This window comes from Neoarius graeffei, chromosome 11 (assembly GCF_027579695.1).
Source record: "Neoarius graeffei isolate fNeoGra1 chromosome 11, fNeoGra1.pri, whole genome shotgun sequence".
NCBI lineage: Eukaryota > Metazoa > Chordata > Actinopteri > Siluriformes > Ariidae > Neoarius > Neoarius graeffei.
Genome location: NC_083579.1, coordinates 4,963,545 through 4,990,415, shown reverse-complemented (window position 1 = coordinate 4,990,415; position 26,871 = coordinate 4,963,545). Strand labels below are relative to the sequence as shown.

Sequence of the window (26,871 nt, the reverse complement as noted above, 5' to 3'; positions counted from 1 at the left end):
CAAACTCCCTAACATCAATATACACAAACAAACATGAAGCCATTTATTGAAAGCAACCCAATTCAACAGCATTTTACAAATAGCGTCTGAGTTACAGAGTGGCGAAGGTTTTTCCCCCCCTTGGAATTTGAGCTTTTTTTAAAGCAAATTTATGATTTTATAATCTTGTAGATGTAACGGCAGACTCATTTACCATCACATAATGAGGGAGACGACAACAAAAGTAAGCTTTAAGAAATTTATTTAAACAACAAAAAAAACATGTCTAGGGATAAAATATAGGAGTGAGGTTATGCGTGAGTGGATGCAAATAAAAATGGTCAGTATATAAGATTGTGTTCAAAATAAAAGAATAAGAGCTGAGGACAGAGAGAGAGAACAAGCAGGTACAGTAGTTCCAGTCAAGACAGAGGGAGAAAGAGCCTCCTGAGGCCATAGGCGCCAGCCCCTTTATAGCCCAAGCTGGCATTACAGGTGTACCAAATCAGGTAATCAGGTACCAGGACCCAGCCCTACCCGTGCACTGACAATGCTGGGCCTGAAGGGGGCATAAATGGGCGTAACATAGAATATTGAATTTTTTTCTCATAAATTTACAACTTTGACCTTGAAAATTCTCATTTCATCTCATCTCATTATCTCTAGCCGCTTTATCCTGTTCTACAGGATTGCAGGCAAGCTGGAGCCTATCCCAGCTGACTACGGGCGAAAGGCGGGGTACACCCTGGACAAGTCGCCAGGTCATCACAGGGCTGACACATAGACACAGACAACCATTCACACTCACATTCACACCTACGCTCAATTTAGAGTCACCAGTTAACCTAACCTGCATGTCTTTGGACTGTGGGGGAAACCGGAGCACCCGGAGGAAACCCACGCGGACACGGGGAGAACATGCAAACTCCACACAGAAAGGCCCTCGCCGGCCACGGGGCTCGAACCCGGACTTTCTTGCTGTGAGGTGACAGCGCTAACCACTACACCACCGTGCCGCCCCAATTCTCATTTCTTTTTCTCAAATTATTTTCCCCTCTTTTTTAAACCTACAACCTATTTGTCACATGCACACTTCAAGCACAGTGAGAGTCATCCTCTGCATTTAACCCATCTGAAGCAGTGAACACATACACACCCAGAGCAGTGGGCAGCTATACTACAAAGCCCAGGGAGCAGTCAGGGCTCAAGTACATTGCTCAAGGGCACCTCAGCCCAAGGCCACCCCATGTTAATCTAACCTGCATGTCTTTGGACTGCGGGGGAAACTGGAGCACCTGGAGGAAACCCATGCAGACACGGGGAGAACATGCAAACTCCACACAGAAAGGCCCTCGCCGGCCACGGGGCTCGAACCCGGACCTTCTTGCTGTGAGGAGACAGCACTAACCACTATGCTGCCCATATAATATAATTACCCCTTGTTGTATATATTAAAAAAAACAAACAACAAAAAAAACGCCCCCTTGGTTAATGGTTGGAAGAAAAAAAAAAACCCAAAACCTCTATTATTACAACTTAACTACAAAACTAAAACATGAAAAATCAATAGTTTGTAAAGATCTACAAGCAAAACATTAAGGTTTTGGCGCAAAAAAAAAAAAACTCTGGGAAGGAAAAACACCTTGAGAAAACATGAGGAAGGAACCTTGAGAGGAACCAGACCAAAACAGAACCCAGATGAGGATGGTTAAAATTATAATGGATTCAGAAATGACACTCGTGCTTGAGTTCCTGTTCCCAAATTTGGCCCAGGAACTCGAGCACGAGTGTCATTTCTGAATCCATTATAGTTTTAACTTCAAGTCTGATGGATCAAACTGAAATTATCTGTTCAGTGATGGAGACTTGAGAGCAAATTGCAGTCTTAAGGCTACACGACGAACATCCCCAGCCTTCTTTATCATTTCTTTGTGGAACCATCAACAGTAAGTTCTTTGATCTTTAGGATGTCCATGTTGGAGGCCATCAGATTAACGATAATGTGCAAATATTTGTGTGATGTAAACAAGATCGATTTTTTTTCTTGGCTGTCGCTTGGATCCTCTTTAACGTCCCTTTAGAGAACTAAGGTACATTTCCATTACTATTCACGTCTCTCTTGTCTTCTTTTCCTTTGACGAGTTCATGGACCTCCATCGCGGTATTCCTCATGTTGATGGAGAGGAGGTTCTCACGCAGCACTTTGTAAGCTCCTGCCCTGCCATGTTTCTCATACCAAGCCGTCAACAGCTGATAAGCCCGCTCACTCGCGTCACGAGGATTTTCATCCATTATATTGTCTATTACGGTCTGAGGCAGCAGTCCCTGACGCCTGACCACTTTCCGGACCACATTGAAACCCAGAATTTCCGCTATTTTCGGCAGCAACTCTTTCAAATCTGGATCTACAGAGAAAGACAAAATCACAGACCTGGGTGTTAAGAAATGTCATGAATCTCAAAAGGCAACGGTAACATTTATTTAAAAAAAAAAAAACCTCTGATGAACTAAAAGTCCTTGGCTTGCTTGTTTGTGTTTAGAACCAGCTTGTCAAGTTAACAGTAGGAGGTGAAGCTTAACTTAGAAAAATAATTCAGGTGTAGGACAAAAATTTAGCGCTTTAGTCAGTAAAAAAAAAATTCTCTCTAATTTCAGGCTAAAGTTTTATTGTAAGAAATGTTTTTAAAATCCATTTTACACTTGTTAAGCACAGGAACCCTTGTTGCTAACTTGCTAGCATCCCTCAGTAGTATTAACAATCTGGCTAGCCTCATGCTAACTAATTGGCTAATGCTAGCTAAGAAAAAAGTGTCACTAGCATTGCTACATAGTTAAAAAATTGATGCTTTCGATGAAGCTAGATATCAACTATTCAGAGATTTGAAATATATTTGAACAAATATTGTTTGATTTTAAAGACATGCTTCAGGAAGTTTCTTAAGATTAGCACTACAACAACAGTGTTGCTAAAATGGACAAGTGTGTATTTTTTAATGTGCTAATAATAAAAAAAAGTGAACTCAGGACACCTCATTTAACTAGCTGGGTTTCTTACATCGTAAACTTGTACTACTTGCTTGCTATGTAATCCTAGATGAAAAAAAATGCTAGTCTTGCACTTGCTAGTGAGCAATATAATTCGTATATGCTAATAAAATAAAACCTGTCATGCTAGCTAGGCTAGAATTAGCAGATCACACCAACCAATTATCTCTCAATAATGTTAACGAGGTAGCTAGCGTTAAAGGAGAACTGAAGTCATTTTTAAACTTGCTTTATTTCTTAATTAACGCGTTATTCAATTACGTTTTCGGTTTTAGTAACCTTATATCGTGACTCGTATTGGCAGCTAATTGCAATTAAATATTATACTCGTCGGCCTATTCGGTTTTTAGCCGTGTTGAATTTAGTTCATTTGGTCCACGGCAGGCGTCGCTTATCCACACGATCTTCACGAGACTTGTGCGAGACTTCGAAACGTTAAGAAGTGTCAGCCAGGTGTCAGCGCCGCCATTTTTAAAACTGTTTTCCAAATGAAATATTGCACAAAAACGAGTTTAAATGACGATTACTGCCGACTTTTTTCAAACTTTCCTGATTGCATTCAAAACAAACAAAACTTCCAGCTTGATTACGTCAGCATTCAAAAGAGGGCACGCGCGTCTTTTGACAACCCGTGTCCGAAATCGCTCCCTACTCACTATATAGTGAGGACGCCATTTTGTAGTGCTGTCCAAAACCTTAGTGAGGATTATTTACACCCTATATAGTGCACTCAAAGTATCCCACAATGCATCACGAAAAGTAGTTTACAACGATGGTCACTAACCAAAGCAATATATCCCATCATGCATTGCAGTCACGCTGAAAGAAATCAAATTAAAAGCCTCAAATTTGATTTAATAAAAGGCAGCGACAAAGAAGAAAGAAAGTATTCAGCCTTGATTTAAAAGAACTGAAAGCTGCAGGTACTTTGTATTGATTAATGTGTGAAATGCGCTCAGTATAATATGGATTTATCACAAAAACACACGCATGTATTTATTATTTTGAAACCCACCAGCCGACTGATCTGGCACGTTTTAACTGTGCGACAGTATTGACGTAAATACCAGCGCGACGGAGTAGTGTCCGAAAGCGTTTTTTCATTTTGCCAATGAGCTCCTTATATAGTCCTCTATATATTAATTCCCTATATAGGGAGTAGTGAACGAGTGAGTGATTTCGGATACAGGGAACGTTGACAGATGTCGGTCACTTTGATTTCCGCTGTACATTTTATTTCCGTCCTACGACGTCTCGCACAGGTCTCAACGAATCTCGTTTACGGCCGTCGCTTTGACATATGGACTGATAATATTACAGAGCGTATTTCAAACACTCATAACTTGCTACAGCAGCGACAAAATTATCAAAAATGCATTCCTATATTTAATAAAATGAGATAAATAGAATTTTGATTAAAAAAAGTTGCCTTCAGTTCTCCTTTAAATGCTTGTTCAAAAGCAAAGCTAGCTTTAAAAAAAAAAAAAGCTAGCTAGAATCAGTCTTGCTAGCTAGTTAAAGATGCAGCACGCTGGGACAGTTTTATGGTATTTATTTCCCCAAATATCGTTCAGGGCTTCAGTGTAGAACAAAAAAACCCAAAACACTTAGAGAATAAATGGTACTTTATGTTTTTATGTTAAAGGTTTTTATTATTATTAATTTGATGCTCTGAAGAAAAATTGAATTATAGTCATAGGGATAGAATTAGTAACCTTAGTAAATACCTTAAAAAAAAATTGTGTTTATTTTGATGATTTAACTTGATGTAGCTTTTATCATTTTTTTTTTTTATTTTCCTTTTATTTAATATGTAAATTAACCTCATGGGGACCTACACACCAAATCCCATTACACTTGTACCGTATTTTCTGGACTATAAAGCGCACCTGTATATAAGCCGCATCCGCTCTATTTTTCAAAAAAAATTTAAAAAAAGATATACAAGCCGCACCGGGCTATAAGCCGCAGATATCTATGTTGAAAAATTAGATATTTACTGCATGTACAGAACGATTTTGTACTGTAAATGTACATGTACGTACCTGAACAGATTCTTTCCGAACAGTGCCTTTTAACACGGCAGCAACTTTGCTGATTAAAACGGAACAGAACCAAGAGAAAATAACCGGTATTTATTTACCTTCATTTCTCCTGTGTTTGAAACCACAAGTCACTTTAATCATCTTCGCTGGATTTGAAAATAATTACCAGTTAGTAATTTGTCGTGCGTGTTCTATCTGCTAAAGATCTGCTAATTCTTCTTTGCATTGATTTTTCGTCTATCTTATTTTTGATTCTACTTCCGGTTAGAGCGCCCCTAGCGGTGGAAGAAAAATCCACAGAATAGCCGCACCTTTGTATAAGCCGCATGGTTCAAAACCTAGGAAAAAAGTAGCGGCTTATAGTCCAGAAAATACGGTACATTAACAGTAAAGTTTTTTTTTTTTAATTCGTTTGTTTGACAAGGGCCAAAATTTGATGGTACTTTTTACATTTAAATAAACAAACAAACAAATAAATAAAAACTTACCACCCAACAGCTCCAGTGACTGCGGAGGAAAGAAAAAGGAAAAGAAACATCATGAAAACATCACAAAATCATCAGAAAAAAAAACCACACAAAGCATCTAAAATATTTGGATTTTGGACTAATATTACACAGAATAAACACTTCTGAGCCATTTATTCTCCGTGTCTCTCACCTCAGTACTGTCCTTTCTATGGGGTTTGAAACAAAACTTCTGTTTCCTCTTTAGAACCCACATGATGAGTGCAATTGTTAGTCCGATTACCGCGATCATGACGAAGATGGGAACTGCGATACCTTGTGTGGCGTTTCAAAAAAAAATAAAAAAATCCAGGTCATTAAAACGCATTTTTAAAAAAATACTTCCAGTCATCACCTTTAGTTTCATTACATTTTAAAAAAATGTTCCACTTGCTGTTTCACTGTGTTTTCATTCTTTATGAGAATTACCTGTTACACTGTGAGCACAGTTCAGCGTCTTTAAATCCACAAGAGATTTATAATGTGTTTTTTTTTATCCATCTCTAGTTACATTTAATATTCTGAGAAATGTTTCCTCCATCACTTATATTACAGCAGCGATAAACACACAGTCCTTCCTTCACCAGCATCTTCTCTTTTCTCTCAGAAAACACAAAAGTCTGACTGACACTGGAGACTCCTTCCTTACAGAACTGTTAAATTCATTATAAATAAACCAGTTACATGCAGCTGTGCTACTGTCCGAGAGAATTCATCAACACCTTCTGACCAATCAGAGTCCAGAACTCTACAGTGCAAGTTTTAACTTGCGGTAGTGCAAATTGTTACTCTCACTCAGGATCGTTCTACTTTATTCTATAACATTCATAGAACATTTTAGGATGCTATTTCTCCCTCAGTTTTCAACCAAATCATCACTAAATTTCGCATGAAGAATCCCTCGGGGCTGAATTATGTTGCTGATCTGGAATGATCCATGAAAAACTTTTTTTTATTTTTTCCAATCAGTTTTTTAAAATTTTTATTCAGGTCGGCAGCACGCAACTTTTCCTCACTAAACGTCATTCTGTATTACCGTTCCAGATGTACAGTGCCTTGCAAAAGTATTCATCCCCCTTGGTGTTTGTCCTGTTTTGTCGCATTACAAGCTGGAATTAAAATGGATTTTTGAAGCGTTAGCACCATTTGATTTACACAACATGCCGACCACTTTAAAGGTGCACATCGTTGTTTTATTGTGACACAAACAATAATCAAGATGAAAAAACAGAAATCTGGAGTGTGCATAAGTATTCACCCCTTTTGTATGAAACCCCTAAATAAGAGCTGGTCCAACCAATTCACTTCATAAGTCACATAATTAGTTAGTTAAGATCCACCTGTGTGCAATCAAAGTGTCACATGATGTCTGTATAAATCAGCCTGTTCTGGAAGGACCCTGACTCTGCAACACTACTAAGCAAGCAACATGAGAACCAAGGAGCCTCCAAACAGGTCAGAGACAAAGTTGTGGAGAAGTATAGATCAGGGTCGGGTTATAAAAAATATCCCAAGCTTTGAATATCCCACGGAGCTCCATTAAATCCATTATAGCAAAATGGAAAGAATATGGCACCACTACAAACCTGACAAGAGAAGGACCCGCCCACCAAAACTCACAGACCGGGCAAGAAGAGATGCAACAGAGACACCAACGATAACGCTGTGGGAGCTGCAAAGATCCACAGTGGAGATGGGAGGATCTGTACTTAGGATCACTTTAAGCCGTACACGCCACAGAGTGGGGCTTTATGGAAGAGCGGCCAGATAAAAAAAGTGTCACTGCTTAAAAAAAAAAAAATCACGTTTGGAGTTTGCCCAACAGCATGTGGCAGACTCCTCAAACACATGGAAGAAGATTCTCTGGTCAAAGGAGACAAAAATTGAACTTTTTGGCCATCATGGGAAATGCCATGTGTGGCACGAACCCAACACCTTGAGAACACGATTCCTACAGTGAAGCATGGTGGTGGCAGCATCATGCTGTGGGGATATTTTTCATCTGCAGGGACAGGAAAGCTGGTCAGGGCTGAAGGAAAGATGGATGGCACTAAATACAGGGCAATTCTGGAGGAAAACCTGTTTGAGTCGACCAGAGGTTTGAGACTGGGATGAAGGTTCACGACAATGGACAATGACCCTAAACATACTGCTAAAGCTACACTGGAGTGGTTTAAAGGGAAACATTTAAATGTCTTGGAATGGCCGAGTCAAAGCCCAAACCTCAATCCAATTGAGAATCTGTAGCATAACTTAAAGCAGTCAAAATAAAAATTGTGTCAAAATAAAAATGTGCACCTTTAAAGTGGTCGGCATGTTGTGTAAATCAAATGGTGCTAACCCCCCAAAATCCATTTTAATTCCAGCTTGTAATGCGACAAAACAGGACAAACCCCAAGGGGGATGAATACTTTTGCAAGACACTGTACAGGGTACTGTGACCAGCTAGCGCAAAATCACTGTGACTTTAGCCACAGTATCTATCTAGTTTTATTTGAACTTTGGTTTAATAAACTAGAAATACATTTAAATAAACATCTTTCAAAAAGAGCACACAAACTCTTTTATATAAACCGATACGTTAAACAGAACGTTGTGAAGGTCTAACAGTTCTCTGACATCATGACGTTTGAAGTTACAAACCTTGAGACTGTTTTTCGTTGCACACGGTGTTATTGATGAGACTGCAGGGTTCTTTAATCCCAAACTCACACCTGCCAGACAAACGGAAAGGGGAGAAAAAAAAAAAAAGAAAAATACCATATTTATCAGTGAATGGGTTTGTTATTGCGTACAAAAAAAGGTTCTATTCAAAAAATAAATATAATCATCACCAGATGAAAAATATACATCTCTTCACTTTTTGTAGTTTTCGCTTTTAAATACAGTCCTGTGCAAAAGTCTTAGGCACATGTAAAGAAATGCTGTCGACCAAAAACGGCTTAAAAATAATGAAATTAAATGTTTCAGCCTGAAAAAAAAAAAATACTATAAACAGTAATCAGTGAGCCATAATAAAAGAAACAAAGTCAGTATTTGGTGTGAGACGACCCTTTGCTTTAGTCTCAGGTCCAGTGAGGTCAGTTTTATGCGGAAATGATCTGTAGGTTTTACTGAGCGTCTTACAGAACCAGCCACGGTTCTTCTGGACACTTTGTCACACTCGCGTCTTCATTTTGCACCAAAACCCAGCAGCCTTCATTATGTTTTCTTTTTTAATCTGAAAAGTGCTCTCTTATGGAATATACTGAGCAAACTTTTTTTCTGTAACATTTAATTTTTTGCTGGAAAATGAACATTTGGACTCTAAAATATTTCTGTACTGACTCGATAATGAAGAAGTCATAAAATAGAAATCTATAACAAAGTTTGTATGAAAAAAAATAGGGTGGCGAAGACTTTTGCACAGTACACTATACATCTCCCCACAATCACTGGATATGAGCAGTCCTGTGCTCTGATTGGCTACCCTACTACTAGGATATATCAGCTCATATACCATGAATAGAGAAAAACAAAAATGGCGGAACCAACTGAGGATGAAATAAAAACTCTACTCGAAAACAAACCCCCCCCAAAAATTATCAATTATTTAAAAAAACAGAAATGACTAAAACGCTACGTTCACACTGCAAGGCTTAATGCTCAATTCCGATTTTTTTGTGAAATCCGATTTTTTTGTGAGGTCGTTCACATTAACAAATATATGCGACTTATATGTGATCCTCAGTATGAACGAAAAGCGACCTAAAAGTGTTCCGCATGCGCACTGCAGGATACGACGACGTCACACGCAGTGAGCATGGCCAGTGTTTACGGAAGTAAAACCGCCCGGTTGCGGTATGACCCATCCAATCTAGCTTGAATAGCTGCATCCCCCCAAATGGAAATCAGCTCCCTAACCTCTGCGTCCTTCCATTGAGAAGATTCAGAACCTTCACAGCCCGAAGCGTCCCTCGCATTGATGTCATGCGCAGGGGCGCAGATACGTTTTTTGAACTGGGGGGGGGGACAAAAAACTGGGGGGGACAAAGCTGCCAGCAAACCAACCCCAACCCCGATATGCCTGTCAAACTTGTGGGTTACTATAGCAACCAAGCTCGAGCTCGCAACCTGTGCAGTCTGCGCAGCTCAACCAACCGAATATCAGTCTTTGTTTTGTTTTATGTGAGTTGTTGCAACTATATGTATACACTGCTGTGCACCTCAATAAACCGAATGGTAATTAGTCTTTTGGTTTTTCCGTGAGGTTTGCCTTATGCAAAGTGGGGGGGACCGAACGAAGTGAATTTAAATCTGGGTGGGACGAATCCCACTCGTCCCACCCTCTATCTGCGCCCGTGATTATGCGCCATGTTGTTGTAACTTTTTTTGAGAGACCCGCCGCCTACTTCAGCGCAGAATAGTGACGTTTGTGGCTTGTTGATGACGTGTAAGTCGGATGAATGCGACCTGGCGGTTCAGACTGAAGTCGCATATGAAAAGAGCAGATAGGAATCGGAATTAGGACCACATATCCAAACGGCCTGGGTCGGATTTGAAAAAATCGGATCTGTGTCGTTCATATTGTCAATAAAAGATCGGATACAGGTCACATATGGGGAAAAAGATCGGATTTGAGTCACTTCAGCCTGCAGTGTGAACGGAGCCAAAGAATATAGATTTTTGTTTGCTTCCCCCCCCCCCAATATCTCCTGTTCCATACTCCAGCCCAGTCGGTGGCGGTAATGCACCTTTAAGCTGGTTTGCCAAACACCAAAAAACCCTAAAGAAGAAGAAAACGCCAAAAAATACAAAAGAAACAAAATATGGAATGAAAGTATTTCATGGTAAGAACATATCTTTTTTTTTTTCTCAAGAATTATCTCATCTCATCTCATTATCTCTAGCCGCTTTATCCTTCTACAGGGTCGCAGGCAAGCTGGAGCCTATCCCAGCTGACTACGGGCGAAAGGCGGGGTACACCCTGGACAAGTCTCAAGAATTATCATTAAAGCATTTTCACAAAAGTGTTACCGTCATTTCGTCGGTTTGTTTACATTCTAAGCGGAAATAATTGTACAAAACATCTGACAACGTTTTTATTTAGCAAATTTGCAAAAAAATTAAATACACTCTCTCAAAATCCAGTGACTGCAGATAGAATAAAAAAGTTAATTCCACTCAATCTTGTCGTACATGGCTTATAGCCAACTCGGTGCTACACGCCCCGTCGGCTATCAGCTCATGTACGACTCGATTTCATGGAATAACTTAATTTCATATACACACACACACACACGCATATTGGTGATAAAGCTTTATCACGTAAAAACATTGCTTCAATTAAAGGGTAAATGATTTTGTTGAAAAGGTCGTCACATCTTCACTGAGATTAAAGGAATTAACTACCAACATTTTTTTTCCATTAGCACCTTCCAGCCATCTCTACCAAGGGTGCCAATAATTCTGGATCTGTCCTCTAATTGAAGGATACCCTCACGTCTATAAACATTTTTATAAATCTAATATCTGTGAACACTTAAACCTCCTCTGTACTCTGAATGATCTCCCCTTCAATCTTTCTGCCGCTGAAGACTTCACAGTAATGTGTGTGTTAAGTTTCTTTAGATTTACATTTAGATTTATACACGTGTCGTACGTACGTGCTGCAGGCATAGCAGATTCTGCAGTAGTCTCCTTTATCGCAGTAATGGTCTTCCTTACAGCGGCAAACAGTGTTCGAGGTCGATGTGCATCTTCGGTCTTCCACCATGTTGTCTACGGCAGAGATACGAGAGCAAAATAACGTGTTACTAAACAAACATTTTTGGATCATCTGCAGTATGACAATTATTTACGTGATCTAAAGTTAACAAAGGACCATCATGGGGGAAGTCTGCGGACAGAAAATCGAAATCCATTTCACTTTTTATTCATCGACAACAGATTAAGAACTGAAATTGGCTGTGAAAAGCAACAAATTCCGGTAATATTTTGGTAAAAGCCACAAATAAATGAACACCCTGACACTGACGTTTTCCACCAACAGCATTATTCCTCTCAGACCACAGTAATTTAACATCAACTTTTTTTTTTTAATAAAGAACTGCATGTTGAGGCTCTCAAGTGGTGCAATGAAAATGTGTTCGCCCTTTCATCTGGAGATACGTCTGTGAAGGCTCTCATGCCCCTTTTCCACCAAAGCAGTTCCAGGGCTGGTTCGGGACCAGTGCTTAGTTTGGAACCGGGTTTTCTGTTTCCACTGACAAAGAACTGGCTCTGGGGCCAGAAAAAACGGTTCCAGGCTAGCACCAACTCTCTGCTGGGCCAGAGGAAAGAACTGCTTACGTCAGCAGGGGGGCGGAGTTGTTAAGACCAACAACAAGACCGCAAAAGATCGCCATTTTTAAGCGACGAGAGGCAGCAGCTGTACAAACGCGAAGTCATCCATTATTATTATTGCTGTTGTTGCTGCTGCTGCTTCTTCCATGTTTTTGCTTCGATATTCGCGCCAAGGTTTATGCAAACGTAGTGACGTAACTGATGTATACAGCGACGTAATGACGTGGCTTCCCTTAGCACCGCGAGCTATGGAAAAGCAAACTGGTTCTCAGCTGGTTCGCAAGTTGAACGAGTTGTGAACCAGCACCAGCCCCGAACCAGCCCTGGAACTGATTTGGTGGAAAAGGGGTATGAGTCATCCAGGTCATCGTCAACCATAGGTGCTAAAGAAGGCAACTGGACTTGTTTGAAATCCTTGAAGATGTTTTGCCTCTCATCCAAAAGGCTCCTTTAGTTCTGTCTGACTAGTGGAGAGTTCCAGGTATTTATCCTCTAGTGGTCATTCCCTACATTTCTGGACTATCTGAGAAACTCAGGAGGATCTTCTACAAACACAACATGCCTGTGTACTTCAGACCCAGTAACACTGAGGCAGAAATGTGTCCACCCTAAGGACAGAACACCTAGACGCAAACAGGACAACGTAGTGTACGCAATTCAATGCAGTGAGGAATGCACGGACCTGTACACTGGGGAAACGAAAACGACTGCTTCACAGGCGCATGGCTCAACACAGGAGAGCCAGTTCCTCAGGCCAGGACTCTGCAGTCCATTTTCATCTCCATCATTAAGGACACTCGTTTCAGGACTGCAATGTAGCCAGAGAAGACCGGTGGTTTGAAAGAGGACTAAAAGAAGCCATCTTTCTCAACCTGAACAGAGGAGGTGATCCGAGACACCATTTATCAGCCACCTACAATGCAGTCCTTGGCACACTTCCCAGAAAAATGAATACACATCCACACCAAGGCCCTGTCCACACGGCAACGGATTCAGGTGAATCTGATAAAATTGTTTATCGTTTCGGCCTGGCGTCCACACGGCACCGGCATTTTGGGTGCCCCAAAACGAAATCTTTTGAGAACGGGTTCCAGAGTGGAAAAATCTGGCAACAGAGCTGTTGCGAAGTCGTCTGGATGAGTAGAACGGATTTGTTTACGATGACGTCACAACCACATGACTGTCAGTGCTTCACGCCGGGTAGAAGTGTAACGAACTTGATGCGAGTTGTCAACAAATCCTATAACTTGGTTCATGAAACGCGCTTACAAAATATTTTCACTGTGAATATTTATTGTGTAATGGTGCAAAGTGAGAGAGAGTGAGTGAGAGAATAGCCCTTAGGGCAGAGTCTTTAGTCCAAACACTGCGGAAGCAGTACCAAACCGCGCACCGCCCGTGCGCTTTCCAAAAACAAAAACAATCCCGCCAGCAAAAATAGGAAAAAAAAAAAAAAAAGGAGCGATCTCACCTCTTCAGATGTTGGTTTAAGTCCGACAATACATTCCTCAAAAAGGGCGTAGAAGAACAAAGTAATCCATCAACGTGTAGCATTCAATTTATTCCGGACCATTAAAGAATTCTGGAGGATATCAGAATGTTGGCGTACCGGCTTCCATCTACCCCCATTCATTCCTCTTTCCGCGTCTTTCGTTTTACGCTACTGATTAATAATCAAAACTTTATGTGGCTGATGCTACAGAAGAAGGGGTTTATGCACATGCGTCCTACTTCTTCTATTGTTCTGGTGTCTCCGATGGGACCGTCTTACAGCGCACGTAGAGGTGTGGCATGTGTATTGCATCGTTTTCAGCAAGCGTTGCGTTGCCATATGGACCTGATATTTTACTGATCTGTTGCCCATGTGGACGCGATATTTAAAAAAAAAAAAAATCTCGTTGCCGTTGTGTGGATGTAGCCTAAGACTCAGCTGACTTCAATGACCCACATGATGGCAGAGAGCGCCAACGATCCACAGATCACCCTAACGACCCTCTAGGCTACTAACACCGTTCACACACAGCCTCCAGTGACCCGAACACCTACAGGATGGCTGAGAGGGTCAACGACCCATGTGACCTCAACGACTCTCCTTAGGGTTGCTTTTGGTCCACTAGAGGATAAATGCCTGAAACTCCCCACTAGTTAGACAGAACTGAAGAAGCCTTTCGGATGAGAGGTGAAACGTCTTCAAGGATTTCAAGCAAGTCCAGTTGCCTTCTTTAGCACCTATGGACTTTCATCTGGAGGTCGAGTTTGAATCCTTTTAGCTCAAGAGCAAAATTGGCCATACTCTCAGGGACGAAGGGAGGCGTGGCGTTCTCTCTGGCTTGTCAATTACAGTGACACGAGCCAATCAGGCATGTGGAAGTGGGCAGATAGGAGGCGCTTGCCTCCGAGTGTTGTTCACCACCCCTGGATGTTGCCTAAGCAGCACTTCGAAAATATGCAGTTGTCCCAGCCATGGCCTAAAGGTTAGAGGCAACTTTAGGACCAAAAGGTCGCAGGTTTGATTCCCTGGACCAGCAGGAATGGCTGAAGTGCCCCTGAACAAGGCATCTAACTCCCAACTGCCTGTGGTATGTCGTTCTGGATAAGAACGTCTGCTAAATTCCTGTAATGTAATATACCTCAAAGGAAGCACCTGATAGCCTTCGCCTTCCTGGTTATGTGATAGGAAGAGCCATTTGGTTTGTGGGAATTGGGCACATTGGAGAAAAAAAACGGGGAGGTAAAAAAAAAAAAAAAAACCTCCGCATTGTACGTTTTATCGTTACTTTTAATGTTCATGAAATGAGTTAGTTCCTGTTGTCACTTACATTCTAGCAGCGATAAACAAACAGTCTTTCCCTCACCAGCCTCTCTTTATTCTCTCTCCAAGTTAATATGAAAAAAAACCCCACAACTTGTCATCTTTTGTTACCCAAGAAACTATGAAGAAGCGTAAACTCCTGTGTCCTGAAGATGTCGGAAAACTTAGTTTCAGCTTCACCTCTGACACTGGAGACTCCTTCCGGAAACTTGTATATCAAGGATTTTTAAAAAGGACAAATCTGGTCTGACCAACCAGAAACCAAAATTCAAAAACCCGTTCAGGGACGTACCATTGTTGCCACACGTCCTACAGCGTTCACAGTTTTTCTGATTGCTCTCATGATCCATATACGATCCTGACTCACAGGAGTCACACTGCGGGGCACTTCCATTTGAAGTGCAGTCACTCTTTAAATACGTACCTGAAAAACAAAACACAAAAAATAGAAAGGAAGTCTTCCGTGTTTAGAGCTTAGACAGTTCTACGTACGGTTCATTTTAACATCTCCAATTCGACATGATGCTCAGGACGGAATGGAAGCTTTGTCTTTCTACAATTTTTTCTGCATGAAATACGACTTTTTAATTAAAAAGGGAGCTCGTAAAGCTTCATGTTGGAAAAAACATCACTGTCCAGTTTCTTTTTTTGAAGTACCATTCCCAGCTGTTTGTGGTTTTACCTTTGGAACAGAGAGAACACCGAAATCCGTTACTCGCCAGGTAAAACCCAACAGACCCTGACTCGCGCCTCCGACGTCTCGGGTCATTTCTTCTCACACACTCAGCCAAGCAGACGACGCTCCACTGCAGGGAGGGGAAAAAAAAAAAAAAGGGGGAAATGACATGACAGTAATTTAGGAACGAACATCACACCTTGACTCATTAACTTGTAAAGTGTCTCGCTGCCTACATGACCCCAGTGTCAGTGAGACAGTTTGCATATCTGGTCATGTGACCTTACCGGAAGAACAGGATGACATTCATTGACAGATCAAGTGTGGTTTCAAGAACAGTAGCTGGTTAGGGTTTGAGAAAACTGCAGTCAGTGGTGCAGTCGGCGCTAAAAACTTGTGCTCACTAGCAAAAATTTCAATAGCTGTGTAGCTGGATATCGTTAATACTGAAATAATATTGCTATCATGTTGGTTATATGTGATGGCGTGATCAGGTTAGTATAATTAAACCTCTGTGTTTCAAATGTTTTTAATAGAAAATGCTAACAGTTTTTATTCTATCCGCATTCACTGGATATGAGCGATCGCGCGCTCTGATTGGCTACTCTACTACTAGGCTATCAGCTCATATACCGTGAGTAGAGAAAAACAAAATGGCGGAACGTGTTGCTGAACCAACTGAGGACAAAAAAAAAAAAAAAAAAACTCCACTCGAAAACAACCATTCCCCCCTCCCAAGAAAAAAGCAACAGAAAATGAAAAAGTATTTGATGGGAAGAACGTAGCTTTTTTTTTCAAGAATTATTAGTAGCAATTTGTGAAAAATGCTACGTCATTTTGCCGGTTTGTTTACATTTAACAGTTATTCCACAAAATCTTGTCACACATGGTAAATGGTAGTCGGTGCTACGTGCCTCATCGGCTGTCGGCTAATGTACGACTCAATTTTGTGGAATAACTTAAATATTAGCGCATGTGTCCAGAAAAGTTCGTATCAGTACGTATATGACGGAAAATTCCGTGGTGAAGTTAGCTAGATGGCTACAACTGGTTACTTCCTGGGAAAGCTGTCCCATCTTCTACAACTCTCCATCTCCATGTATTTTTAGGTCTTCCACGCTTGCACTTTCTTTCTGGGTGTCTAGCGAAGTGCCGTTTTTATGTCTTCTCTTTCGTGCATCTTCTCATCAAGATGGTCTCTCGGGTGGCTTGTCTGAACAGGTCTTTGCTGGAGACGGTTCTTGGCCAAAGGATTTGTAATATTCTCCTGAGATCGTTTTGTATGGGATGCTGATCAGGTCTTTCTCAAATCATCCTCTGGCATTCGGAGCCAGACAAAGGAGTTGATCGAGCACAGCTCTGGGACATTTTCAGTTTGGTGTTTTTACTATACTGTGATGATTTCTATAGGTTGTTAAGGGATCTGAAAGCATTTTGGGCTTTATTTACTCAATTCTTGAGGTCAAGTCCTGCTTCTCCATCGTTACTCACTATACTACCAAGGTCAGTAAAGTTTTCTGAGATAGGAAGGTTTTCTCCGTTTAAGTGTCAAGTGTAGTTGTTTTACCGGCAGTACACGCTCAGGGACTTGGATTGACCAGTTTTTCAGGTTACTCTGGTGTAATAATGAAAGACAAATAAAACCAGTGACATTCCAAACAGTACTCAAGTATCAAATGCCAATGTATTACTACTTTAATTAAAGTCCATTTTTAAATATCTTCTGGTCTAGTACTTCTCACTTCCAGCGGTAGCTTGTTCTATGTCTGAGGCCTGTAGTATTGTAGACTATCTCGACGTTTGCCAGAGCTGATGGGGATCCCAGTCCGAGAGGAGCTCGACAGCAGTTCGGGTACGAACCTTTATAACAGAAGGTTTTGCGGACTGCCTTAAACACTAGAGGGTTGACTTCAACCCTCTTAAGGCCTCTGCATGCTCTTGCAACAAGGCTTTCGCAGATAGCTTTTCGCAGACAGTTGTAATTTATCGTTGAGCGGGGAGTAATAGGCGTGCGCGACGTTATTCACCGGCACAACGCAAGGGGGCGCGAAGTCGCTAGGAGTAGTTGGTGGGTGTGGTTAGTGGAGTGTTTATCCTCCGGTTACTTATAATGACTAGAACTTTTTTTTTTTTAAATAATGACTAGAACTGGAGTCGTATAGATGTACGTACTTCCTCAATCAGCTCTTCATGCTGCTCCATCTTCGCTCGTGTTTTTAAAAATGCCGGTCGTGAAAACAAACCAAACCGGGAAAGTAGGGAAGCGGAAGTGCGTGTACAGCGGATGTAGAGTGGACCAATCAGAGCCCTCTTGTCTGCGAGGCTTCTGCGGTGGTCACAATTTTTGGGAGGTGCGCGCAGAGCGTCTGCGAAGGTGGGGGGGCTACGCAGACACTGTCTGCGACGCTATCTGCGAGGACTGGGTTGTCAGCATAAATTGGCCTTTACTCGGGGGCTCCGTCTAAGGTATTAGGCAGAGACCCGTCCACCCGTAAATTTGACGGGCGATTGCCGATTTCAACGGGCAAGTATACACACAGACGGATACTGAAACGGACGATAATGCTGAAAATTTTCGCACATGAATACTCCCACATGTCATCCGATAAATCCAGTTATGTTCCGCCCACACACGGACTGGCCATCGGGAGTAGCGGGAGTTTTCCCGGTGGGCTGGTGGTTCAGCGTGGGCCGGCGGAGAAAAAAAAAAAAAAAAACAGTTGCGCGCTGGCCTTTAATATGATAAGCAATGTTAACAGTTTGTTAAAGAAACTGTTAACATTGCTTATCATATTAAAGGCCAGCGCGCAACTGTTTTTTTTTTTCTCCGCTGGCCCACACTGAACCACCGGCCCACTGGGAAAACTCCCGCTACTCCCGATGGCCAGTCCGTGTGTGGTTCCGCCATCATTTACAAACCGTAAGAAACACAGTTTAATACGAAAAATACTGAAAACTTGAAATGAAAAATCAGAATATTTCATCGTTTCCGCCATTTTGGCCCGCACTGAATCTTGTAACATGCGGACTGAATAAATCGCGAATTCTGATTGGTCAAAAATTGCCAAACACCCTGCGTTGTAGTTTCCTCTTTCTTGGCGGGAGAACCGCATTTTTTTTTGCTGACTCACTCTTCTGGATCAAGATGAATCCCAACAAACGCCCCAAATTGAATGTGACAAAAACTGATTCGTTTTTCCACAAAAAGACAGAAAAGGTATGTGTGATACATTGATTAACAAGGGGGTTTCATTGGGGTATGGTAAAATAGAATACTGTTGGGTTATTTTTTTTTATTAAATACTGTAACTAGATCAAAAGATTATATACAATTCATTGTTGTTTATTTTCTTTTCACTTTTGTTACCAAATCAGACACCATACATACATCTGATACATTCAGGAGTGAAACTGAAAAAAATACAAAGTAAAAATATGCAATATTTCTGATCAAAAATTACACGCCATTTCACCCTGAAAATGTCCTAGAATGCAGGAAATGAAGTCTAAATTTCAAAAATTTTCTGGGGGGGCATGCCCCCAGACCCCCCTAGAGGGACTTCGCGCCTGCGCCGCTCGTCTTCGCACCTGCGGCGCTTATCAGGATTATATAAAATATTATTTTTGACTGGTAAATTTCTTTTTCTGCCTAATACCCTAGCTCCGTCCCTGCCTCCACTAACAAAGTCTCAGTAGAGACAGGGTCCTGGAGGAGTGTACGGCCTGTGATGATCCTGGCAGCTCGGTTTAATGCCTTAGTTGTAGTGTGTGTGTTTTGTTGTGCAGCGACACAGTCATCCATTTACATGTAGAGGTGTTGACATTTATTTCCTGTCAGGAGCAGGGTTGCAAAGTTTCCAGGAATTTTTACATTTATTAAGTTTTAAAACATTTTATCACCCAGAAAAACAAATTAAAACCCCTCTTAAACCTTTCAATTATGTACCGTTTTGTGCTAATTCAGAATAGGACATATTGCTAAAGGCCAATTAATAAAAGGCTTTTAGTTTTTCAATATTAGCATTATATTCAGATTTTTCAGTGAAAAATTATTATTCTCAATCATCCAGTCCGAGGGACACTTAATAGAAATCCAGTCAAAATTGTCAAAGGTCAAATGCGCATTCCCAAGTTCCCTACCACAAAAATGTAGAAGGTCTTGTATCCCTTAGTCTACTATGCATATTTTGAATACTTTTTTTTTTGGTGTGTGTGTGTGTGTGTGTGTGTGTTGGGGACCTCTCGAATCTGCATTTGAATAGATTTCTTTTAAGTGTCCCTCGGACAAGATATCTAGTAATTTTGAATTGAATAGATTATTTTTCTAGAGTGTACCCTTTGGTAAGAATTAACTGGAAATCTAACTCATTGCATAACAAGTAGTGATTTCTAAAAATCTTGCGAAAACTCAATTTTGACCATTTTTATTACAAATTCTTTTTACAAAACTTGACTTGTCTACAGATTTAAATCACAAAGGTATCACATCATAAAATAAGGAATATTTAAAAAAATGTAAAATTTCTAATTACTAGTAGTCTTGAAATAAGTTTTGCTGCTTGTAAAATATATTGGTGCCACTTTTTTTTCTTTGAATCTGGAGCAAGGCTGTTTAATGTCATTGTTTTAATAGCATTGTATAGCCTAATCCGATCATTTGCGAGCAAATTACTTGACAGGATACGGTTTACAAATCAGTTGCAAAATGAAAAAGGAATTCAAGCTGTTGAAGTAGAATTAGTAAACAAAAAAAAAAAGTTACAGGAAGCAGTTTTCAAAAATCATAAGTAGAGTTAAAGTTGCTTTTGAAGAGGAGTTCTCACAAAGTCTAAGGTTATTGTTGAATTCATTATACATGTAGCAGGAAAAACCCCTATTGTTTTTGTAAAACATTTGGTGGTTATTAATTTTCTCAGTTGTTTAATTAGTTACATGCTTGTATGTTCTTCTGAACAGAACAGAGACCCAGAGAAATATCCTAATCTGAATAAAAGGACCTTTTTTTTTTTTTAAATCAATTTTTAAGTAACGTTGGTTTTGAAAATTCCTGAAAGTTCCCCCAAAATTTCCATGGAAATTCTGCAACCCTAGTCAGGAGCTCAAGACTAAATCTACATACATACATCTCTGGGACATTCCACCGAATGGCTGCCATTTGCTTGTTGTACCACTCCCAAATTAAACTTAATTTGTTATATCTTTTCAACACTGATTATAACAACACACATTTAACTATTCAAAATGTGTATTGGTCAACCTCAGGCTACGTTATTATTATTTTTTTTACAAGGTTTGGAAGTCAGTCAAAGATGGCTGCATACTCTTTATATGAGTAACAGGACTGAGTTTTAAGCCTAGGATTAGCTAATACATGGAATTAAGCCACATGGCATCATCGCTAATAGCATGACCACACTTAGCACATTCCACTGATTTACCAAAAATCTGTATTTTTAATATAAACAAATATCTAGTTAATATCTAGAGTGTTTATACTGTTTATATTGTCTGTTTGAGTGTTTAGTCTGTCGTTATCTATTGTTTATACTGTTTATTTATACTGTTTATATTGTTTGAGTGTTTAGTCTAGTTCATATCTAGAGTGTTTTATACAGTTTATATTGTATGAGTGTTTAATCTGTCTTGTTCTTATCTAGTGTTTATACTGTTTATTTATTCTGTTTATATTGTTTGAATGTTTAGTCTGTCTAGTTCCTATCTAGAGTGTTTATACTGTTTATATTGTTTGTTTTTCAATTATTCTATTTTTATTTACTGCATTGCCAGTTTGCACCGTGGGTCAGAGAGGACTGATTTCTCATCTGTGCTGTATATCGAGCATGTATAGCATATTTGACAATAAAGTTGACTTGACTTGATATCATCTAAGAAATAATTTAAGTAACGGACAGTATGTTGACATTGACCTTATCAGTCAGAGTTAAACAATCATCAAATATATAGAAAAGTAAATGAGAGAACTAACTTTTGGTCTTCCCATGGCCTTCAGAAGACACAACTGATGTAACTTCTTGTGGAGCATGTGATTTATGGAATGTTCCTAAATTTGTCAGGTGGGTCATTCCGTGCCAACTCACCTAAATTTCAGGAACTCCCCCACATCACCGTCTCAGATTTTACTCAAAAAATTCTCTAATCAAGAATCATATGTTTGTACCACACATGCAAAATATTAGCCCCCAATTATGTTGTAGTTTTGGAACTACAGGCCTTTGAAATATTGATGTCAAAACACCACGTCGAAATTGGCTCTTTCCCCAACTTCAGAGACCCATAACTTTTTATTGCAGCTATCTAGAAAGTTGTGTGTGCAGATTCTTACTGAATGATACCCACTCTTTTCAAATCTGTTGCCAGAAAGCCTCTGAAGGACATACTTTTTGCATAATAGGAAGCCAAAAATGGCATTTTGGCCAAAATCGCTTAAAATTCATTAAAACTCAAAGGGGCCTAGTAGAAATATGAAACTAGTTAGATTTTTTTCCTCATTACATAGTAATTGTAGGGTTGTTATCTGTTCACAGAAACATATTTTGCGATGAAAATTATATTCCTGAATTTTTAAAAATTTTTTTAACATCTTACGTCCTTTCCAAGGGGGCTAAAATAGGGCATTTTTGCCATCTTATTTGTTAATGTGGCTAGGGGTTTAGGATCTTCTAGTTTTTTGTGAAGATGCTCTCATATAAGATGTAACTACTCCCTGATTTTTTTTTAACAAACGCCCCTTGCTTCATATTTTAATAATTTTTTTTGTACATGGACAGTTTCATCATTTTTCACTTTTTTCCATATTCAGAACTCTGTAACTCTACACTGGAAAATTCCTACTAGCAGCTATTTCAGATTTACATACACTGACATACAAATTTTCATATTTTAGTAGTAGTCTGCCCAAGAAATTCATATTTTTCTTTCTATTGGGACCTAAAAACAGCTATTTGGCCAAAAATGACAAATGTTGACTTGATATTTTTCAAGTTCTGGAGGGAATGGGTTATTTTCCTCATAAATTAAAGATGTGGTGACTTTTTCTATCCATATATATATATATATATATATATATATATATATATATATATATATATATATATATATATATTAGCAATGATATCCTTAGTAAATGTTGATTTTTAATTGAAAAATGTGTCTTACATTCCTGTTATTTGAAATCATATGTCAATTTCATGAGACAAGGACGAGACAACACATTATCATGGCCACCACAAAGCAGGAAAGATGAATGTTGGGTGCCTTTGCTTCATGTCCTTTGTGTGGTAGAGGCCCCAAACATAAAAAGTGGGGGACGCCATTACCAACTAACAGAGGATGACTTCAAACTTGTGAAAGACTTAAGTTTTAACTTATGTACTACTAGATGACAGTTTATGAGTGTCTTAGCACATCACATGAAACTGTACTGCCTGTGAATGAATTACCCATTATCATGGATGCCCATATTTGACTTTAAATTATGTACAAATCTTGTGATGTTTTTCAACATCATGATCATGGATCATTGAATGTGTTAATATGTAAATAAAACCTCATTGCTAAATGTTTTGTGCTTACACAACCTTGAAGTATATAAAAAATACTACTCCAGAATTTTGTTGTTATTTTTCTATATTTTCCAAGGATATTCAACAAAAATTGCAATTATACCTAAAATTTTCTAATTGCAAAAAATAATATACAATACAGAAAAAGTTGTTCAGGAAATGTGTATGCCTAGATTAGGTTCTTATAAGCCTTAATTTGTGTGCAAAACACCCCTTTATTATTCCCTTGTTTATTAAAAGCTGCCCAGCGTTTTTGTCATTTTTGGCCAAATAGCTGTTTTTAGGTCCCAATAGAAAGAAAAATATGAATTTCTTGGGCATACAACTACTAAAATATGAAAATTTGTGTGTCAGTGTATGTAAATCTGAAATAGCTGCTAGTAGGAATCTTCCAATTTAGAGTTACAGAGTTCTGAATGTGGAAAAAAGTGAAAAATGATGAAACTGTCCATGTACAAAAAAAATTATTAAAATATGAAGCAAGGGGCGTTTGTTAAAAAAAATCAGGGAGTAGTTACATCTTATATGAGAGCATCTTCACAAAAAATTTGAAGATCCTAAACCCCTAGCCACATGACCAAATAAGATGGCGAAAATGCCCTATTTTAGCCCCCTCGGAAAGGACGTAAGATGTTAAAAATTTTTTTGTAAATTCAGGAATTGAAATTTCATGGCAAAATATGTTTCTGTGAACAGATAACAACCCTACAAATACTATGTAGTGAGGAAAAAAATCTAACTAGCTTCATATTTCTACTATGCCCCCTAGAGTTTTAATGAATTTTATGTGATTTTGGCCAAAACGTCATTTTTGGCTTCCCATTATGCAAAACGTATGTCCTTCAGAGGCTTTCTGACAACAGATTTGAAAAGAGTGGGTATCATTCAGTAAGAATCTGCACACACAACTGTCTAGATAGCTGCAATAAAAAGTTATGGGTCTCTGAAGTTGGGGAAAGAGCCATTTCGTCATGTGGTATTTTGACATCAAAATTTCAAAGGCCAGTAGTTCCAAAACTACAATGAATTGGGAGCTAATATTTTGCATGTGTGGTACAAACATATGATTCTTGATTATAGAATTTTTTGAGCAAAATCTGAGACGGTGATGTGGGGACCCTTAGGTGAGTTGGCACGGAATGACCCAGGTGGGGTAATATGTTTGGGTAACAGGACTGAGTGAAAACCCAAGGACACGACTAAAATGTGTATTTTAACTAAGATATTGTGGATTTCTTATGAAAACAAATATTTAAACCATGGAGTCACACAACAGTGCAAAATAAATACTGTTTCTGAAAGATTTTAATCATAATATTTCATAGTTAGAGTGCGGGGATGGGTAACACATGCTATTTTTCAGTGTTTTAGGTAGTTTTTATTAATCCTTACAATTATATAATCTTAAATTTGAACTGTGCAGGACATTCTGCGTAAAAAGGAAATGTATTTTAAAGTACATTTTTATGTGCATTTATACATATAATTTCCTATGGACGGAAATGGCACCGATTCGGTGGAATGACTCCTCTGCCATATTACAGGAATAATTGTCGTAAACGTGAGAATGCTGGCTGGCTGAGAAACACGTGACCTAAATTAAAGCTAATTAACTTTTTTTTTTTTTTGGTTAATGAGAAAAGTGGGCGGCACGGTAGTGTAGTGGTTAGCGCTGTCGCCTCACAGCAAGAAGGTCCGGGTTCAAGCGCCGTGGCCGGCGAGGGCCTTTCTGTGCGGAGTTTGCATGTTCTCCCCGTGTCCGCGTGGGTTTCCTCCGGGTGCTCCGGTTTCCCCCACAGTCCAAAGACATGCAGGTTAGGTTAACTGGTGACTCTAAATTGACCGTAGGTGTGAATGTGAGTGTGAATGGTTGTCTGTGTCTATGTGTCAGCCCTGTGATGACCTGGCGACTTGTCCAGGGTGAACCCCGCCTTTCACCCGTAGTCAGCTGGGATAGGATCCAGCTCGCCTGCGACCCTGTAGAACAGGATAAAGCGGCTACAGATAATGAGATGAGATGAGATGAGATAAGTGTTAATATTGAAATCTCTTTAGTTTCTCTGAACACGGTGGAATTTTTTTTCCCCTTTCAGAGCGGGAAGTTTTCCGTCTGGTTAAAAACACAGCGACAGTGAAAGTGAAAGTGAAAGTTATGCTGCGTTCATGTGCTATGGGAAGGTGATATTTTCCAGTTGGGAAGTGGTATTTACCAGTGTGTTGTGTTCACAAATTAAAGCTGGTGGACCAGATTCAGAATCAGGCCTGTTATTTGGCTAAAACAATTCTAGATTGCCTTGTTCATCAGCTGCAGCAGGAATAGGAGTTATCAAAGGTCAAAAGGTCAATAATGCTGAACATTTCCTGATCATGACAAGCAGAGATTTTCTTAACACATTGAATGCCACGCAGTTTTTGGAAATTTGGCTGGAGCCACAATGAGAGAAGCCAGTATCTAGATCATTGTTGGCGTTCTTTGGACAGCCACAGAATATTTTGTATTAGGCTATAATATACATATTATAATGTAGTACATAACATGACTCGTTTAAAAGGTGAGAGTCAGCTTTCCGTAGGTAAAAACCACTTCTTTCTTGGTTCATAAGCTAGTCTTGTACCGCTCGCCGCCATGTTGAAAAGGTTAAAGTTCATCTCACCTCGGCAACTCGTGTATCAAAATTAACTACGAGTTGCCCAGTGGAAAATACCACAAGAGGGGGCGCTCATGTGTGCTTTCCATGTCGGCGTTTGGTATTTAACATAATTCCCCATAGCGCATGAACGCACCATAATAACCACCTGTACACACACACACACACACACACACTAAACCAACAGAGCAAGTCAAAGCGATCACTTAACCCCAAACTCATTTCTGTTGTGTTGCCCATGTTAAACACAGCTGCTTATATTTAGACCGGAAGTGGCCTGCATGACACACTAACACACCCGCGTGAGTTGAGAAACGTGACAGAAAGGAAGAGAACATAAACACAGCCGGTTCTTATGATTACAAAATAAAAAAACAATAATATTTAAATGTTGTTTACTCACAAACACACAGAGCAGCCCGAGCAGCTTCATCTCCCTCACACACCCAGCCTCAGGAATCTTACAGACTTTCCAAAATAAACCACCCTCCTGTAACAGGAAGTGACACAGAGTGAGAGTGAAAGAGAGAGATCTTGAGTGTGTGTGTGTTTTACATATATGGACTGTAGGGGGCAGTATTGCACAACTTTCACTCCATGGTGTTTTTGAGACATTTACCCCTTCTGTCACCTCCAAAAGTTTTCGCACCTCTCGAAAAAGTGCATCCTGGAAAGAACTTCAAAAAGGTATACGTGTGTGTGTCATCAATGCTGCTCTACGCGTCCCTGTCGCTGAGCTGTTACCATAGAAACGATATCCGGTCACAATTAATATAGTAGAAACCTGCACGACTGTCAGAGCTGCTCTTACAGAGAATTAAATCAACACCTTCTGACCAATCAGAGTCCAGAATCAGAAGCAAAACACACACACTGTGTGCCATGTTATCCATAATGAATATGTTCAGCTTTTAAAAAGGGGTGCCAATACTTTTGGCGCAGATTAAAAAAAGTGTGTGTGTGTGAGAGAAGGAAGGAGGTTAGCAGCCATTAATATGAACACACACACCCTGAACCTGTAGTGTGTCCTCTCAGTGAACCCAGCTTACTGTCACACTCAACCTGTTAGTGACACCTTGAAGCCTGGGTGTGTGTGAGAGAGAGAGAGAGAGAGAGAGAGAGAGAGAGACACACACACACACACACACACACACACACATTAACGACTTGTGAGACAGAAAAAGCCATGAAACTGTGTGATATTCAACACTCTGTACTGTTATTCCAGACACCTCACAATATGGCTGCATTCT

General features: G+C 39.8%; 1 protein-coding gene across 1 annotated transcript; it reads right to left on the bottom strand.

The window, feature by feature from the left end:
• Positions 1-856: 856 nt before the first annotated feature.
• Positions 857-26,131, bottom strand: fas (Fas cell surface death receptor). Its single transcript, XM_060933298.1, has 8 exons — positions 26,022-26,131; positions 15,394-15,517; positions 15,004-15,135; positions 11,221-11,335; positions 8,219-8,289; positions 5,730-5,851; positions 5,558-5,576; positions 857-2,384 (listed from the first exon to the last, which is right to left on the bottom strand). Exons 1-8 carry the CDS (start codon positions 26,049-26,051, stop codon positions 2,065-2,067), a joined length of 933 nt encoding a protein of 310 aa, XP_060789281.1. The 5' UTR covers positions 26,052-26,131; the 3' UTR covers positions 857-2,064.
• Between the last annotated feature and the right edge of the window lie 740 nt (positions 26,132-26,871).